The 20,022-nt window shown below is 39.3% G+C and overlaps 1 protein-coding gene across 2 annotated transcripts in view; it reads right to left on the bottom strand.

The window, feature by feature from the left end:
• Positions 1-20,022, bottom strand: part of Slc10a7 (solute carrier family 10 member 7) — a 137,925-nt gene that overhangs the window by 29,754 nt on the left and 88,149 nt on the right. For both annotated transcript variants that reach the window (XM_090356873.1, XM_090356874.1), the window contains one exon: positions 7,057-7,092. In XM_090356873.1, the coding sequence (XP_090212999.1) occupies positions 7,057-7,092 (36 nt within the window). The remainder of the gene's footprint in view (positions 1-7,056; positions 7,093-20,022) is intronic.

Genomic DNA, 20,022 nt, shown 5'->3' with positions numbered 1-20,022 from the left:
TTTCTTTTGAAGTGGTCCCCAGACTCATCATTGTGGTCAGGGTAGATGTGCCCAGGGGCATTTCTGATGCCACGATGTACGCTCTGGCATTTGAAAAAGAGCAGGGAGGGCACTAGCCACAGGACAGGACAGAAAAGGCACTGGTCAAAGCACCAGCGTAGGACAACATGATGAGAAAAGTAGAGATTCAATCCTTTTGCCGACTGACTCGATCTTAGCCAATAGAGATAATACGTTCCTGGGGATATTTGCTTCTTCATATTTTAGTGAGGAACTCATTGTAGTAGGAGGGGAAACAGAGGAGAGAGGGAAGGAGGGAAGCAGAGAGGAAGTGGAGAGAGGGAAAAAAGGAGAGATGGGTTGAAGGGAAGAAGAGAAAAGAGAGAGGTGGGAAGAGAGGGATTTAAAGAGAGAGGAAGTTAGGAAGAGAGAGAGAGAGAGAGAGAGAGAGAGAGAGAGAGAGAGAGAGAGAGAGAGAGAGAGAGAGAGAGAGAGAGAGAGAGAGGGAGAGAGAGGGAGAGAGAGGAAGAGAGAGGGAGAGAGAGGGAGAGAGAGGGAGAGAGAGGGAGAGAGAGGGAGAGAGAGACAGAGAGAGGGAGAGAGAGACAGAGAGAGAGAGACAGAGACAGAGAGAGAGAGAGAGAGACAGAGACAGACAGAGAGAGAGACAGAGAGAAACACAGAGAGACACCCTGACCTTACTTGGAGATGAACAACTAGAGCTCTTCTCAACTGGCATCCACAATTTATACCACGGGACACAGACAGTTAATTGAGTGACTATTTTCTCAACATTGCCAAGGATGATACATAAGCGGTATCAGGACAGATGTGTCTGAGAGAAGGTAATTCAATACACAGAATGCCTTGGGGCATTAGGGCTTAATTCTCTGAGAAAGGCTGAGCAAAAGTGGGATTGACTGCTATCAACCCATTCAATTTAAAAACTATTTTGTAAAGAATCTGGGCAATCAGTTGCCAAAATATCCAGTCTTAGAAAGACAAATAAGTGACAATGTGAGGAAGAGATGCTGACTGTCTGCAGAATCACAGTTTTCAGAGGACTGTTGGAAAACAGATGGTGTGTTTTAAATCACGCCTGTAAGTGAGCTGACCTGTAAAGTGTCATTAATGCGCCAGGTCTTCACTTGCTCTGTGGTGTAATCAGCCTTTTATCTCCTATCAGGGAAATCCATTAGCCACAGGCACAGCCACTATTTGTGTCTCTTCTCAGCTATTAAAACATTATTGTATTAAATAATTCACCCTTGATGATTGGCCTTCACATTCAGGCACAAATAAGAATAGATATTTACAGTTTATATGGTGGTATGACAAGAATGTTAAATCTCTTTTGCTAATAAATCAGGATGAAGTAGCTGCAAGCATGGATCAAGATCTGTTCCCTCTTCCTGCTCCATTCCACTGGCCTTGAGCTACTGCAGAACCCAGGCCTAGGGAAGGAAGCACAGGAGCTGGCTCCTCACTGGATTCAGTGTCTCTGTGACTACTTTGTGGAAGGCACACTCACAAATGTCTCCTTCCTGCCACAGAAATTGCATTTAAGTTTAGCACTGGTGATTATGTTCCAAAGCAGAGCTACTCAGGAGGCCGAGACCTGGAGGACTGCAGTTTGCAGGAAACCTGGGAAGTAATGTCTGCAGGATCCCCACCTCCCAAATAACTGGCAAAAAGCTGGACTGGGAGCTTAAGTCAACTGGTAGAATTGTACCTTTCCCCATGAGCTACAGTTCTGTCTCTCTCTCTTTCTCTGCTGTCTTTTCCTCACAGGAACACTTGCAATCTAAACGAATTCTTTTCACAAAATTGACAAGATAAATGTATGGCAGGTGACAGACTCAATGTAAAAACAAGTATGATTTTTATCAACTTTAGAAATATGGTTGTTAAACAGCCATATTGATTGAGTTGTATATATTGAAGTAAAATTGGGTTATTGCGCAGAGAGTAGATTTAGCAGAGGAAATGATCTTTTTATAGCTAAGTATATTGCCCTTTTTTTTCTTAGAGAAACAAAGAAGGAAACAGATTTTAAAAGATAAATATTATTACAAAAAGCATGGCTTCACTATTTTATGCATATGATAATTTATATTTTTCCAGCTTTATTAAGATATAATTGACAAAAATTAGACATATTCAAAGCACATGATATTGTGACTTCACACATGTGCACACACTGCAAAATGGCTATGCTAATTTAAGCTACTGAACTATCTCCTCTAGTTCCTTTTACTGTATGTGGTGAAAATACTTCAGAATTTTTCTTTTAATCAATTTTAACCATGTAATATGCTATTATCTAATTGGAGTCCCATGCTGTAACCTGGACTTATAACTTTCCTATGAGTAGAACCTGGTAACCACCCTCTATTCTATTTCTGAATCTTACTTTTTTTGTATTACTCATACAAGTGAGATGATGCATTATTTGTCTTATCTCATTTAGTCTATCCTCCACGTTCATCTATCATATGTTAATTTAATATGTAAGACCAGTAACTTTGATGAGAATTTGATTTGTTTAATTTTTTGGCAGTGTTGAGTATTGAACTGCACCCTGAGCCCTGATGGAAATCTTGTGTACCATTATAGCTTCTGGTTATTCAAACCACACAGAAAATCCAGTGAAGTGTGCCCAATTAAACTACGAATTGGGGGGCCGGGAGTTTGGCCTAGTGGTAGAGTTCTTGCCTAGCATGCACAAAGGCCCGGGTTTGATTCCTCGGTATACCACATACATAGAAAAAACCTGGAATGGTGCTGAGGCTCAAGTGGTAGAGCTCTAGCCTTGAGAACGTCCAAGCACAGTGCTCAGGCCCTGAGCTCAAGCCCAGGACTGGCAAAAAAAAACCAAAAACAAACAAACAAACAAAACTACGAACTGGCTTCTCCTAACCCAAAGGGGAAGCTGGAGGACTTCGAGGCAGGTGTGAGCAACACTTTGCTCCCTGCTCACTGAGCAGTGATTCCATCTCATCAGCCAGGATGGTGTTTCAGAAGCCAAAGAACCTGCTCAATGTCCTCCACAAGTACATGTACTAGGCACAGATAAAGAAGGAGGCCATGTCTATCCTCTCTGGAGACTCTAGCTGTGCAAAGAGCACCCTCAGACTGGCCCCAGGGTGGGGAACCAAAGGAGAAGGGGCAGCCTGGCTAAGATCACAGTCTCTGTTACTCCAGTTAGGTCTTCACAGTCTGAGGTCATCAGTGGACTTGGCTCCTCTGGGCCCATGGTCTTTAAGAGGGGAATCCTCTGTTACCTCTAGAGCACTGAAAACTATTTACTAAGGGTTCTGTCTCTCCTTTCCAATTAGAACTGAATGCAGTTGAATGGGGTGGGGAATGGTGTGAGCATTTTAGAAAGGTTCTACAGAGTTCTCTGAGCACAACAACTGCGCTTTATACTTGCAGAGAGGAAATGAGAAATTCCATCCTTGTTTTAGAGATACACTTCTAAGCATGAGTGAGAATCTGGCTCAGAGTTAAGAAAGACTAGAAAATGGCTCATTCTTCTTTTGTCACTTATGCTTACTGTTAATATTTCTGTACATATCTCTGACACATGTGACCATCAATCATGGAACTATAACTGGGAGATTATTCAAAATCACAGTATTACAGATGGCCTTAATAGCTGTATACATTGCTTTTGTTTATAGTAAGGGGATCAAGAGTTGAAGACTCTTCCATCACAGGCAGCAATTACTAGAGAAATGAATGATAATCATAGACCAAGGCTGTCCCTGCTCTCTTCCTGACCCAGACCCCTCCTGTGATGAGCTTCTATTAAACTCAGTGTGAATTACACAGCTTAGCAGTTAATTTTTCCTCTAAATTTCTTCCATCTTCTTTACTCCTGTTTCCTCTCTAAGCTTTAAGCCTTTACAAGACAACAGATCTTATTTTTCTTTGCCTAACATGTTAACTGAGATTACCAATGTCCAAAAAATAATAATTTAATATATTTGTATATATTTAACATGTTTCCAAAGAGGCATGTGTTGTAGAAATAAACTGGAATAGGATGTTATGAAACAGCCAATGCTTTCTTATATAAAATGGGGGGAACTGCTGTACACAAAGGTGATCACACCTATCAGATTCCCATTTGTATGTAGCACAGTAACATAAAGGGAATCCAGATTTCATTGGCACAATCGTCTTCACCAGAAACTATGCCTGACTACCAAGAATTTTCTGTTTTCAAAATATAATAATGCAATGCAAGTTTTAGGAGCTATATTAGTTTCTTGGGCTTCTATAACAAACCCCACAAACTGAGTAGCTTAAAGCAACAGAAAGGTGTTTGCTCATAGCTCTGGAAGTAGAAAGTCTGAAATGATCAATCTGGAATGGTCTCTTCTGGATTCTAAAGTCAGCTGTCACTCGCAGTGTTCCCGGTGTTCCTTGATGTATGTGAGCAGAACTTGTATCTCTGCCTCCCCTGGAGCTCTCTGTGGGTCCCTGCCTTCTCCTCTTAGACTAACAGCCCACCCTACACCCTTGTGTCCTCATTTGAACTGGTTATGTCTGCAAATAGCCTGTTTTCTTTCACCTTTTGTCTATTGGAGGTTAGGACTTTAATGTATCATTTTTGGAGCAATGATAACAAGAGTGTTAAAGCCAGGCACAGTGGCTCAACATAAGAGGCTGAGATCTGAGAATCATGGTTCCAAGTCAGTCCAGACAGAAAAGTCCATGACATTCTTATCTCCAATTAACCACCAAAGAGCTAGAAATGGAGATTTGCCTCAAGTAGCAGAACATCAGCCTTGAGTAAAAAAGCCAAGTAAGAGTGCAGGCCCTGAGTCCAAGCACTGATACCAGCATCAAATGACTAAATGAATACACAAACAAATAAACAAAGGTATGAAGAGAAACACCATTATGTGGCTTATGGAACGTGCTGTTTTAAGTCACTCAGGTTCTTGACCTGCTTAGTCCAAGTGTAAGAATGCCTCATAGTTTGTAAACTGTATAATAATCTAAACAGACAAAAGGCGTGTGTATTCTTCATGTGACTGAAAATCATGCAACACAGGCGTATCTATGGAAGTGTGACATCACTGAACAATGGGACAGCCCACTGGCTCAGAAGAGAAAGCATTAAATTTTTACACGCAGGGCCTTGGCATCTCTTTCACTAGTCATAGAGCTCTATTATTTTAAGATGTCAAGCCAGCTAAAGTGCACAAGCTCATAGGTCTGTGTGGATGTGGTGCTACACATTGACCAGCTAAGAAAACATCTTTTGGCACAGAGAAGGAGGGTACCACAAGGTTAGGGTCGCTCAAAGTGCAGCCATAATATTCAGTGCACATATGTGAAAGTGGAGCTAGATAAATTGAGGGGCTGGGTGAGGTTGGGAGAGACAGGGAGGATGAGAGGGGTGATATGAAAGAGATGGCACTAATCAAGATGCATGGTATTCATAAATTGACATGTTGAACTAGATTGAACTAGACCCCCTCTGTGCAACTACTTGTGTGTATATATATCGTTTTTTTGAAGTGCTATCTATCTCAGGTTTCAGTCACCTGGTTGCAGCTTCTCCAAAATGAATCACATACCTCTGTTCTGCAATGGAGAAAATTTATGCTATGCAATGGAGCCATTTACTTGGTGAGTTATGAAAGGCCAGACTCTATACCAGTCTCACAGTCTGGCCTATATCCTATGTCGACAGAGGGATATTCCTGGGGAACTGTCCTTGGATCTTAAGTGTGTGTGTGGGAATCTACTAATGGATGGTTCAAGTTCCTGGCATCATCTGTTAGTGACGATGTGAATAGTTGGGTACAAAACAAGCTTTTTCTTCCACATTAATGCAACCATCCTCTTTAGTTTTGATATGGCCCACTGAAAACTCTGAGTTGGGGATGGGGAGGCTCCAAATTAATGATGAGTGAGATTTGCTCTGCTGCTGGAACTGATCTTGACTGGACTTGACTCTTCTGACCTTGCCAGAGTAGAGCCAGCACTGCAGAAAGGGGGCTGAGGCTGGCACTTATCACTGGAAGATGATGCCTTTCATAAAAGATGCAGAATCCAACTGTTTAGGAGGATGTCTATCTCTCTCCATCCCACACAGCTGGTAAGAAATGAAGTCCCTCACTCTATTACTCTAATTGAATTCCAACTTGGGTAATTACACTATAATGAAATAAATTCTCCCCATAGTTTTAATTCCCTGACAGATAGTCCTATTCAAACAGCTCCATTTCATTCCCAGAAACACATCCCCAGAACATTTCAGTGATAAGTGGAATGATTTATATTTGGAAGATGTGTGTATTTTTAAAAACTTCACAGTTCATAAAATATTTTAGGTATCACTCATGATTACATACGCTTTGCTCAGCATGAGATAACATTAATTTCTATTATAATCTTTCATCTGATTTCTCATATGCCTAGTGCCAAAGGAAATAAGAGTTAATTAGTATTTCTTGTGTTCAGAACAATTTTTGGTTGAGTTAACCAGTGGCTTGTCTCTATTTCTTTCTTTCTTTTTTTTTTTTAAATTCAACAGCACATTTCATTATCATGGGGGTGGGGAGAGATTACTGCTTCCCATTTTACAGATGAACTACAGAGGAGCCAGCTGCTGTCAGAGTGAGTCTGGAGGTTGCCCTGATCCCTTAGTCCAGGCTCTTTCTGTCAGCATTGCCTAACACTGGGTCACTGTCAATCACTAATGTGAAAATAAAGACCAGTACATTTGCACCCTGTGTCATAGGTCATTAATTCGTAATAATTTATGATTTAGTCAGGGTTGGAGGCTTGGTAATTGGGAGCTGATGTTGTCCTTGGACTGCAAGACTATAGAAGTCTTGCTACAGCCAAGACACTTTGCTTTGTGTCTGTCTAGGCATTGGCTCTTGGTACCACTCCGCTGCACTGACGACTGTGTAAGTGTGATTCAGGGTGCCCTAGGAGGACTCAAATTTCAATTTTATTCTAATGGCCTTCTTTAAAGGGGTGCGGATGACTTTTAATAAGAGATATTAAAGGCAACATGAAAATACTCACAAAAAGCAGCAGTAGCAAGGGTGTTATAACGATGCCCTGAAAGAAATAAAAGAGAGAACGATCATTTATTGGGGGGAAACAGATTTCCTTTCACATTTAAAATTCCAATGCAGGCTATTCTTCTCACTTCTGCTTAAGAAAATCTAGGTGATAAAGGAGCCCGAATCCTGGCTCTTACCACCATCCACTAGCATCTCCATGAGGACTAGTGGTATTTGGATCACTAAAGGCAGAGCCACCCGTCTTCCTAACTTCTCTCTCCTCTCTTAAACTTAAGTTCCCTCCCACACTGCACAGGTAACAAAGATAGAGGCTGCTGGCTGGCAAGGGTCCTTAACTCTAACTTGGATAAAGTCCCCCTTTTTGAGAGAAGACAGGTGGTTTGGTCCCAGTTGGGGTCCTCTCCTGAGCAAAGACCATGTCAGTTGTGATGAATGGGATGTCGTGATTTTGTAATGCGACCTGACCTCCCTTAGGAAATGAGCCAGGATCTCAAAACTCATTTCACTTGATTAGACTCTGAGTCTCCATGGTGGAAGGGAAGTCTTTCATCTAATTCAGCCACACAGGACCACCTCGGTCCCTCTGCCTCCCCCAGGCAGAAAGGAGCAAAAGATTTGTTTTCTTCAATGACAGGGAACAGTTTGAGGCTGGTGCCAATGAGGCAGAATACAAGCTTTTAGGTTTCATGAGGGTAAATCTTTAACACCGTGTGTTTGTGTTGGGAGTTAACATGACGGGTTTCAGTTTAGAGTGCCACAAGATTATTTGTCTCTTCTTAATTCTCTCTCACACTTCAGTATGATTTGTACAAGAAAAAGCAATTCATAGCTGTATTAACACATTCTACTTAGAACTTTAAAATTTTCAGAATCTGAGTGTGTGTGCGTGCGCACACGCGCACCGTGTGTGTGTGTGTGTGTGTGTGTGTGTGTGACAGAGAGAGAGAGAGAGAGAGAGGGAGGGAGAGAGAGGGAGACAGAGAGAGAGGGAGACAGAGAGAGAGGGAGATAGAGAGACAGAGAGGGGGAGAGAGATGAAAAGAGAGAGATAGAATAGGCAGACAATGGTCTAGAACCACCGAGTTACTGAATTACTTCTCAAAAGTAGTCCTTTAAGCCAGCTGTCAGTTATTCATGCCTATAATCATAGCTACTCTAAAGGCTGAAATCTGAGAATTGAAGTTCAAAGCAGCCAGGCAGGTTAACCACCTAAAAACAAAATCTGGAAGTGGAGCTGGAGCTCACATATTGGGAGTGCTATCCTTGAGAGAGAGAGAGAAGGAAAAAACAAAACACTCAGGAATAGTGCCTAGGCCCTAAGTTTAAGCTGCAGTATTTTGTGTGAATACTGAAGTCATGACGAATGGGCTTAGAGATACACACGTACACAGCCTTCTACAGACTTCTTTTATGCAAACTTTTGCATTTGACAAAAGGGAATATACCACTTGAAACTAAGGGCCATATTTTACACTCCTATTTTATTAAAACATGTATTGTTGAGTATCAATTCCATATCTGTCTAAGGAACAGGCTCTTATACTACATTTCAGAGAGCTAAAATATACCAAATGCCAAAATCATTTTTTATTTCCAATGGCTACTGCGTAGGTCAGAGGATGCAGCTTCTCGGTAGAGTTATGGCTCAGAATGCACAGTCTTTCCATGGCTTGGAATATGTTCCGATTTTAGGAGGAATTCATGCTTTACATGGTTAGGTTGAAATGAAGTCTGACTGTTGATATGGGAGCCATTCAACTTCAAGGCAAAACATTTTTTCAAACATTGATCAAAATAAAAACAGCTAATATTCATGTAGTCCTTAGGCCATACAGTGGGCTAAGCACCTCCTGTGTGCTGTTTTATATAAGCAGTCCTTACAACAACCCTGTGACATGGATACTACTGTGGTCCACAATTCTCAGCAAGGAGGCGGAACTTCAAAAAGACTAAACAGAGCACCAAACAGCCATGCTAGGAACTGAGTCTCTGTCTCCCTGACTCCACAGCTGGTGCATTTGAATACTGTAAATAAAATCTCTGCAATCATAAGCTATTTCTTCAGGGTCATATGACTTACAAGAATAAATTAAGAGAGGAGTCTGTTTCAGACTCACAATGCCTTTTTTTCCCCTTGTGCTGGTGTTGGGGCTTGAACTTAGGGCCTATGCACTGTCCCTGAACTTTTTTGCTTAAGGCTAGTCCTCCACCACTTGAACCATAGCTCTTCTTCTGGCTTTTGATGGTTAATTGGAGATGAGAATCTTACAGATTTTCCTGTCTAGGTTGGCTGCAAATCATGATCCTCAGATCTCAACCTCTTGAGTAGCTAATATTACAGATGTGAGTCAACAGCTCTTGGCTCACTATACCTTTTAGTGACATGAAACAAAGTAGGAAATAAAGTATCAATCGATGTGGATGATGTTTCTAAAGTCAAGTTTTTGCAAATATCAAAAGTAAAACAAGGTGAACTGAAAGCTTAAATTGTGATAGTAATGACCAGTGAAGTGGAAAAGTCAGATAATGTTATTTTCTCTTGGATTTATAAATGTCTCTATGGCATTCCTGGTCTCCTGAAAAAAACTTCAGAAAATCCATTTACACCTCTGATGGAAGGACAGTGTGGATACATTCCAGTGTCACATCTGAGATACCGAGATGAAGTTGCATTAAAATACAAACCAGCCAGAAATCCCAAATAAAATGAATTCTCAGCAACAGGACTTGAAAAAAGGAAAGGCAACACTGAAGTACTCTCCTGACTGTGGTTTTGGTAGAAAACATTATTGAGAGATTTTATTGTGACCAAATGGTGATCAGATATTTCAAGTGACTGACTTTGGAGCCCACTCCCAAGCTATTGCCTTACGTCATTTGCTTGTTATTTATTTATTTATTTATCTATTTTTAATGTAGAGGTGATGTTCTGAGAGGTTACAGTCACCTAAGTAAAGCAATGAATACAATCCTTGTTAAACATGGCTATCCCCTCTCTGGTTTTCTCCTAGTCTCCCTCCCCACTACTTGGTCTACGAGCCAACAGCATTGGCTTATCAAAATTACCAATTCCCAGATGTAATCCAGCGTAATATATCATAATCTGCATGTTAGCAAGATTTCCAGGAAAGCTTCAGGCATATGAAACTCAGGATGGATGGATTTAGATATCAGCGCAGAGCCCAATAAACACTTCCTGTGTGGGATTAGGTAGTAATTATTTTAGGCTTTGTAGGTCATGCTGTTGCAACCACTCCATTCTGCTGTCCCACCCAAGAAGCCACCAGGGACAACAAACAGGGAAGCAAGGGAGCATGCCCACAGTTGCTCCAAGGGCGGCGGCTGCCAGATTTCTGCTCCACAACACTACTTTCAATTAACAACTACATTTCAAACAGAATGGAGTGTAACACATGTTCAGTCTTAGTAACTTGACTCTCTGAGCACCTACACTAGCTTCTAAATATCACCCCATCCTTTGTAACTCCTCAGAAGCTACTATGTAATTAACCAATCTTTACTTTTCTCCAGATGGACACATTACTAGTTATGAGTATACATTCTTTCTTTTGATATTTGCAGTGGTACCACTCATCCCTAGCTGCTGATTCTGCGTCTTTCCTGCATATCTGAAAAGACACTCATCTAGTCATATCAAATGTTCACTTTCTTTTTCTTTTATTGTTGGGGTAGTGTATAGAGGGGAAATGTTCAGTTTCTAAGGACGCTATGAAATAATCCCCCCAGGCCAACAGGTAAGAGAGTCTTAGTTCTACTTTCCTTTCTAATATTTACGTTTTTCTAATCTGACCACAGTGCTCCTTGCCATAGTTGACAAAGCAAGGGGAAAGGTAGGTGAAGAGGGACATGAGGAACTCACCAGCAGGTAGAGTGAAGTGGGGTTTAGGCCCCAAATTCCATCACAGGGACACAGCTACATGCTGAGGGACAGTACTTCTGTTTTCTCAAGGCAGTCATGGGAGCCGGCCTATCCGTGATACAGAGAAACTGTGTATAAAAAGCACAGCCCTCTTAAAACACGAAGAGGATGATTTTACATGGCCCACTGGTAGGTCAGAGCTCTGATGATCTGCAACTAACACAGATGAGCCCGTGGCATTTCATGATTTAGAATCATAGCTTTGGGGATACCAAATATTACTATCATAACAAGAACTAGCATTTGTTAAAGTGAATCGTATACTGAAACTGTCCTAAAGTGCTTTACACACATTATCAAGTTTTAAGTATTGTAAATAGATTAACCCAATATTTGTAGGTGAGAAAACAGAGATCATGGCAAAGCTGTAGGAAGAATTCAAGAAAATAACAATCATAGTTGTCTTGATAAGTGTCTGACTTAACAAAAATTATGTTGAACCAAGAAACGAATGAATATTTGTCTAAACATACCTCCCTGAAGGAGCAAGATTCTCATCAAATGAGACATACTTTCTGAAATGTTTTCAGACCTTTATAGCTAATAACAGAAACTAGCTAACATTTATTGAATGCCTACAGTATATGGATCAAAGGTTGTTCTATGCTTCTGTATGTATTAAAAGTCGTTCGGTCCTCAAACAGTTCTATGATTGTCATAGAACTGTTTGCAGGTGAGAAAGTTGAAATACACAGTCAGAAACATTTTACAGAAATCTCAAGCAATACGAGAATCCATGCATGGTCTCTATCATTGTTTGCATATACTGGTTGAGAGTCCTCAGACAATTAGAGAAATCAAGGAACTCTAGCTGACAGGAGATAATTTGCTCCATTATCATATAAATTGTGAAGCTGGGGACCAAGGAGGTTGTATTCTAACTCACAGCTTTGGAGTCAGTAGTAACACAAGGCCTCATGCCTAGGTGCCTCTTATTCCATACCCTGTTAATTATGAGGCCACACTGTGTCCTACAAGCATTCAGAAGGCTTGAAAGCTATAACCTGTACTATATTATCACGCACATAGACAAGGAAGGAAGGAGGCAAAGGATGAAGGAAGGAAAAAAGAAGAAAGGAAGGAAAGATAAAAAGGAAGATTAAAACAGATTAGAAACAACAATGTAAGAAAGATCTCTTTCCACCAAAGAAGATTCCCCCCCAAAACCAAACCCATGAATCAATAGTAAGAATAAGGAAGAATATTTCTGCAAAATATTATAAAAGAGTTTGATTTGTGGAAGACAGTGGGGAGGGCCAAGGAAGAAGGAAGTAAAGAGGTAAAGAAATGACTTGTGGGACACTTGAGACAGGAGCTTTTAATTCAGGCCTTTGGATGCTAAACTTCTAAAGTAGTTAGAAACTGATTTCTTTTAAAATAAGATGTCTAAAATAACAGTTTAATCAAAACTGGTGTTCAGTTATACAAGACCTTTAACATAAACAGACAAAAACCAGATGGCCTACATGTATGACAGGAACAGGTTTGGCACCGCTCACTCTGTCTTTCGGATGAGTCTCCATGAACACTTGCTGTTGTGATCAATACCGAATGTGAGATGGACAAATGGATGGAGACAGCTGTACTCTACTTGCCTCGTCTCATATATCAATAGTCTGATTTACTCTGGTTTTCACAAATATTCCTTAGCCAGAACTATTCCTACAGCTTAAGAAACTGGTCCTGAAGGTGGATGTAGAGAGGTTTCGGGTTGAGAGAAGGCAGTGGATTAACCATTGGTTAATCCACGTGAAGACTGCACTTCATGTGAGCATAACTGGTCCCCATTCTCTCCTCTTTGCAAGTAAAGATGACTGGGAACTCGAGCTGGCTTGTGTGAGCCTCTTCTTTCCTTACCAATACCAATTTTAAATCAGTTTAAAAAGTTAAATACGAATGGGCAGGAGATGAAAGATGTGACACTGGAGAGTAAGGAAATTGGAGATGGAACCTGGGCTCTCAGCTTCGACCAGGGCACAACTACCAAATGCCGGGCCCAGGTCCTGGGGGCAGAAGGATGAGCGAGAAAAGGCCAGAAATGCACTGTCTTAGTTTGTAAGAACTCATGAATGCACTTGGGACTTGTTATGGTCATTTAATGGTTTTTGGTAAAAAAAAAAACAAGAGGTAAGCAAGTAATAGAATAAGTAGATCAGTTCACCATAATCAAATGTTACCATCTATTCCAGAAAATGCACAAGTCCTAGATATTCAAATGTTTTTTTTTTCTTTTCTTTTTTGAATACTTTAGGCTTTTTATCTCCCAAATTCCTGTGGTGAATTCTTAACAATGACACTAGCTCATTTTGTACAAATTATACAGTTAACTCCCCATTGTGCTTTAGAAAAGATTCATCCTAACATAGTTGCTTCTAGACTTTGTTAACTATTGGGTACTGTACATAGGATTTTGTAATCAGAAAATTCTGGGGCTATAATCACATCAGATAATTTATTCTTAAATGGGCTCTGCTAAGTATTTTAGAATCTTTGTCAGAGAGCAAGAAGTGATCACGTGGAAAATCCCATCAATAAAGGTAACTAAGAGTCTTTAAGGAAATTGAAAAATCTATGTCCATATAAATTTTTCTAGTTCCCCAGTAGAGGGCAACTTCTACACATTCTGACAGTTAAGAAACCAAAATCTATGCATACTACATCAATAAGAACTGCTATATGTTTAAATTAAAGCAATATGGTATGTTAATTTTAAGTAGAATTTCACTACAAGGTAGCTATAAAATATCATGGGATTTTAAATGTCACTAGGAATTGAGTAAATAATTAGCATGTATGATTAACATAATAGCATTAAATTTAAAAGGCCACAATGATAGAATTATTAGGGAGACAAAAGTGAAACAGTAATTTTTAAATTGAATTTTTTTATGTCTGAATTCCAAATGTAAGCAATGTGAAGGTATACTTTTATTTAAAAGTATTAAAAACCAACATGAATTGGACATGCAAAAATATCTGAAAAGATGATAAATGCCTTTGATATTATAAACCTTGGACTGGTTCTTTGTTTTCAGCTTTTGAAACAGGGTCTTGCTATGTGACTGAGGCTAATGTTGAATTTGCTATCTATCCAAGACCTTCAAACTCCTGCTTCTACCTCCTGAGATTATAGGCACATACCCCCCCGCAGCAGGATCAGAGCTAATTTTTAGCAGTGTAATTTTAGTGGTATCAGAAATAAAAGAGGAACTGTTCATACATATTTATATGCAGTGGTATAAATTCTACTATAAGACATCACATAGCACACAGCACACTGTTCAGTAGTTGGATGCAAGGTAGTACATTCTCATTCATTCATTCAACATTAATTTACTGAGCACTTGCTATGAGGCAGATAGTCAAATGCACATATGTACCCACTTCTCTGCCTTGCTGTATCTTACAAGTTGTGTAACGTATCACCAGGCCTCGTGGGAAGACAAGCCTATGGTGGATGGTTCATGTCTCATAATGCTTGTATTCTTTCTAGTTTGAAAAATTGCCTTTGTTTTTATTACAAGAAAAAACAAAATGGTTATAATTTCAATACTCAGCCTTTGCTGACCCTAGACAAGATATGAGAATCTCAGAAAAAATTAGTTGTTTGGAAAAGTACAAAAATGAAAAATTTTCTAGCATTCTACTCAACATAGAGACTTTGTTTCTTGAGACGCCTTACAGAAGTGGGAAAAACAAACGATAAAAAAATACAAAATACAAAAACACCACCAGCATATATCCATTCCTCTGCATATACACACACTCATCCAGCCAGACTTCACGAATTATTCAAGTCTTCAGTTTTCTTGGGACAAGCCTATTGCATATAGCTTCTCTTTCGTTACTTCACTCTATTTCTTGGTTCTCTTTCCATATGAAGATGCCAACATATATCACATTCTTTATAAGATCTATTTTATAGCATTTTATTTACTGCTAATCCTTCATAACTCTAGCTCAAAAGCGGTTCTATAGTTATGTCTGAAATTGATAAGATCTGTAGTAAATAATGGGGATGGTATAATCTATGAAGATTAGGATTCATGGACTTCAAGAAGCAGCCCAAAAGATTAATTTTAACCTACCATAAAACCACAGATTAAAAGACAAAAGGAATAAACATTTCTTTTGGATTAAGAAAAAACAATAGCAGAAAACACACACAACAATCTTCCAAACAGTGTCTCTGTGACTGAATTTTTAAACCAGAAAATATTTATAACTTTGTTATACAACCATTATTTTTAGAATTCTACTGAAATCATTCAATTATACATGTAAGAGTTCACTTATTTCATTCATAGACCTGCTTAAACAACCCATGTACTTTAGTGCCACATTTTAACTATAATGTGGTCAATATAATTTTCAAATTTATTTTAAAAATTATGCAAAAGAAAGTCTAGGGCACTAGGTGGCGCTGTGGCACCTTTAAGACAAACGAATATTGCTAGTGTTCTAGGCTTGACAGATTAGGGAGTTGTATATATTTAAATGTGTGTAACATATTTTACGTAGATAATTTAATACTATGTAAGTCATGTGAATAATAGAGTGCAAAAGTAAAGTTTTAATAGATGCCCTCTTTGAGGAAAAAAAAAACCTCCTAATTCCACATGCTAACCTACGAGGGGAAAAATTCTTTAATAAATTCAGTTTTTATGTGTGTTGCTCAAACAAGTATTATTTCCCTCTGAAATTTAAAGCAGTTTTTTAATACTCTAAATTCAGAAATCAGTAATTTATCCTTGTCACAAAATTACCTATTTGACAATCTCTTACATCATAGAATGTATTTGTATGTGTATCTGGCATGTTCTTGGATTCTCTTTTGCCCAGTAATCAGATGTCTGATTATTGCACATCAGCTCACTCAAATGCAGACAGCAATCATCATGCAAGGTAAAGTATGAGTTGGGCCATAGGAAAGATAATAGAGATGGTTCCAACTTAGGAATGTATGCATTCAAATTAAAATGAATACATACACACACACACACACACACACACACACACACACACACACACACAGAAACCCCACTGTGCAAGCCAGAGAAGGCACATCTGTGGTCTGTATGTGGCCTGGGGAAATCTCATCTGTGACCTCTGACCAGGCCTAGCATGCTCCCAACCATTTATCTATGAGTGACACATCTCAGGGGCTACCCAAGAGTTTCAGATTAAGTGAAGGAAAGTGAGTTTTCATCTGTCCTTGAATGTTTCGTTATTTTCGTGCAAACCAAGCACTGTCAGGGGCTTGCATCACGTACATGAAGTGACAGACACTTGACTATCAAGACAAAAAAAGCATGGCAGGGCATTCATGGCTCATGCATGTACTTCTAAGTACTCAGGAGTTTAAGATCTGAGAATCAGTTTGAACCCAGCATGGCAGACAAATCTGAGAGACACTTATTTCCAATTAACCAGCAAAAAGCCAGAAGTGGAGTTGTGGCTCAAATCATAGAACATCAGGCTTGCGGCAAAACAGCTAAGCAAGATCATAGGTCCTGATTTCACATCCCAGAAAAAGCATAAAAAGAACATAAAAGAAAACGAGAGGAAAGATGAGAAGAGGGGAGGAGAAAAGTGAAAGAAAAAGAGAAAACAAGCAACCATTACTAATAATTAAAAAAAAACTATAATGATCCAAAGCATTAAGTACTTTTGGCTTATGAACAAGAAGCATACCCAAATGGTTTTTCTCTCCCTGCAATACTTTTGTGATTATGAAAGGGAAAACAGGAAGTACTTAACATTGACTGGATAGAAATACATGCTTAACATAAATGAAAAAATAGTGGAATCTGTCCCCATTAATGGTGATGGTGGAGCATTTTAGGGAAAGGTATGATGAAAATGAATGGACACAGATTTTTAACAAATACAACAAGCAGTATGTAAAGGAATGTTGTTTTTCCTGTCAGTCAAAGAAGCCAATGTCATTAAGAGATGCATCAATCTCAAATTCCCAGCTGCCTTCCAAAAGCACTTCACTGCCACATAAGAAAAACAAAGTCACGTCATTTCTGAACTGGAAGAGACCACAGAGACTCACATTCTACTTCTGACCTGAGTTCCTCCTCACAAATCAGATCTTCTCCAGAGATAAGCATAAGCACATGCAGACCCAATCTCCAGACAAAGCTGTGTCACAGAGCTAAGTGACCCAGAAGACAAGTGGGGATCATGGTGTACTTGATCCTCACACCACAGCCAAGGCAAAAAAGATCATGTTACAGGAGTTTCAAATACGGTATTGTCTAAAAGCCTACAGGAGTCTCTCTCAACACTATGGGAAAAACTGTTCAGTGTGTCCTGGGACTCAAAGGGTCCTGGGACCCTCTCCGAAAGTCAGTGAGATTTTATCATAAGAGTAACACTCATGTTGCCTTTTCCACACTCATTCTCTCATGATTACACATGGAGTTGTGCAAATAAGGAATACCTAGATAAATTTAACACAGAAAAAAGATCTCCAATTGTCTAGAATTAAGCTAGACAGGGAAGAGTTTCACCAAATGTAGAACCAGGATATTTTCACAAGTTCCTTTTGTTTGAAGGAGGAGTTATTTTTTGACAAACTATATACATTTACAGATCAGGGGGCTTAACATTTTTACATGAATACTTCCTGATATGACTTCAAATATGTTAAATACAGGGAGAGAGCATAAAAACGGATGTTTTCTGTGATCATCAGTAAATGTTAAGAGTGTAAAGGGATCTATGGAGTTTGAGAACACAGTTGTAAGGGGGAACTGTTCACACCTGAACTCACAACTTCTTTCAGAATGAGGTATCTTGGGAACAATGAAGGTGAGCCAGATCTCAGGCTGGCAGGAGCGCCACAGGCCTCAACCATGGCAAGAGTAGATGGGGAGCTGGGAGGGTGCAATAGCAAATATTCTGATTTCAGAATTCAGCTTCAGATACATGCTGTATCTAGGAGAGGTCGTTTTACTCCACCTTTTCTAGCTGCTCATACTCTGGAAAGATCAACCCCATCTCTGTGCTGCAATGTAATTCTTCATCAATTCGTTCCCCCTCTCTTCGGGTGCTCATTCAAGATCAATACTGGAATTGTGGTCTACATCTGTACCCATGCCCCTGCTCGACTCCCCGTTTCCATCGCTCCTGTTCTTCATGGTCCCTCCACTGACATCTTGAGGTCAACTTGTTAGAGTAAGCGATCCTCCCTCCTCTTGGCAGGTCTTAGCTGGCTTCAGTGACTGAGGAAGCCCATGAAGACTCCTCTGGATATGAACTCTCAAGAACCCATTTGTGGATGAGTCACAGTTGCAATTTGTACTTATTTGTGTGCTTCTTTATTATGTCTGTTTCCTTCACTAGGCGGGGAGGACTATGAGAGCAGGGACCATATTTATTTTCATTCTATCTTATTTTTCCTATACCTGGAAATACGCCGGGGATGTAATAGGGACCTAATAAAGTTTCTTTTGAACATAAGAATAAATGAATTTTTGCTCAGAACTGATTATGAATTATATAACAGTAGATTGTGTGTATTAGCATATCTACCAAACACTATGGACTTTGTGTGATATTCTGAAAAAATGGCAAAGGTGAGGTATAATCACTATTATCAATTTAGAGACAGTGATGATACCAATGCACACAGCAGTTAGGTCATTTGTCCAAGGTTAAACACTGATTATTGAGGTCTGAATTTGATACTCAAGAGCCAACGGCACTATACTGCATTTCAGTTCTTTTCTGAAAAAAAGTGATTATAAGTCTATTCTCAATTTATAAGGCTGGAATTCAAAAATATTTTGCTCCTAGGAATGAATGACTAATTTACAAACTTTAGGAAGCTAATTTGCAAGCTGATAGCTTAATACCCATATTGTTTTAAATATGTTTAAACTGTAGAATATGTTCTAAAATTAAGCAGTAGTTTAAAAACAATAATCCATCACTTTGTATGAACACTTTATATCACATTCTGTTTAACTGACTGAATGAGAAAAAAAGTGTGCATTTATTTTCTGAGGACCTAGGCACTGAAACTGAGCTTCTTTCTGCTCCAGGCTAGCATTCTACCACTTGGGCCATAGTGCTACTTCTGGCCTTTTCTGTATATGTGGTACTGAGGAACTGACCCCAGGGTTCATGGATGCTAGACAAGCACTCTACCCAAAGCCACATTCCCAGCACTAAATTTTACTTTCAAAAATGAAATAAATAGGGCCGGGAGTTTGGCCTAGTGGTTAAAGTGCTTGCCTAGCATGCACAAAGACCCGGGTTCAATTCCTTGGTACCACATACATAGATAAAAGCCAGAAGTGGTGCTGAGGCTCAAGTGGTAGAGCTCTAGCCTTGAGAAAGTCCAAGGAGAGTGCTTAGGCCCTAAGCTCAAGCCCAGGACTGGCAAAAAAAAAAAAAAAAAAAAAAAAAAAAAACCTCTGGATTCCACTCCCAGAATGGCAAAAACGTGAAATATACTAAAAAAAAAAAAAAAAAGACCTTTAAAAAAATGAAATAAATAAAAATCAGGAAGTCTAAAATCACATAATTAGATAGTTATGTCCCTCTTTTTAATTGGGTTTAACTGGGATAGCAATATTTTTCAGTTATATTTATTTCTTCACTAATGTAATTTTTATGTCACTTGAAATCGCGAATAGTTCCACAAGTTTTTATATGTATTAAAATTATAACCTAAGTCTATTTTTTCCATTATACAACATTGTTAAGAAAATATCGTAAAAAAACAAATAACTATGGAAGATGTCTAAAAATTTTAACAAATTATCTAAAGCCCAACAATCAAGACTCTTCTTTTGTCTACAGTTCAATTCCTATTCTTAGGGTCTTTGCAGTTTTGCTCGTTGTGTTTAGAAGACAAGGAAGACAGGGCACAGTGAAAGGGACCCACAGTGACCACTCAATGACTGGTCTCTCACAAAACCCCTGTGAAAAAATAACCACAACAGCTACCAACTGGCTCATCTGCAAATGAACCAAAGAAATCAAGGGCAGTTAGAGACTAAGGAA

The sequence above is a fragment of the Megascapheus bottae genome, chromosome 23, assembly GCF_031878675.1.
Source record: "Megascapheus bottae isolate mThoBot1 chromosome 23, mThoBot2.hap1, whole genome shotgun sequence".
NCBI lineage: Eukaryota > Metazoa > Chordata > Mammalia > Rodentia > Geomyidae > Megascapheus > Megascapheus bottae.
The sequence above is the reverse complement of the archived record's forward strand: the minus strand, read 5'-3'. Positions and strand labels throughout refer to the sequence as shown.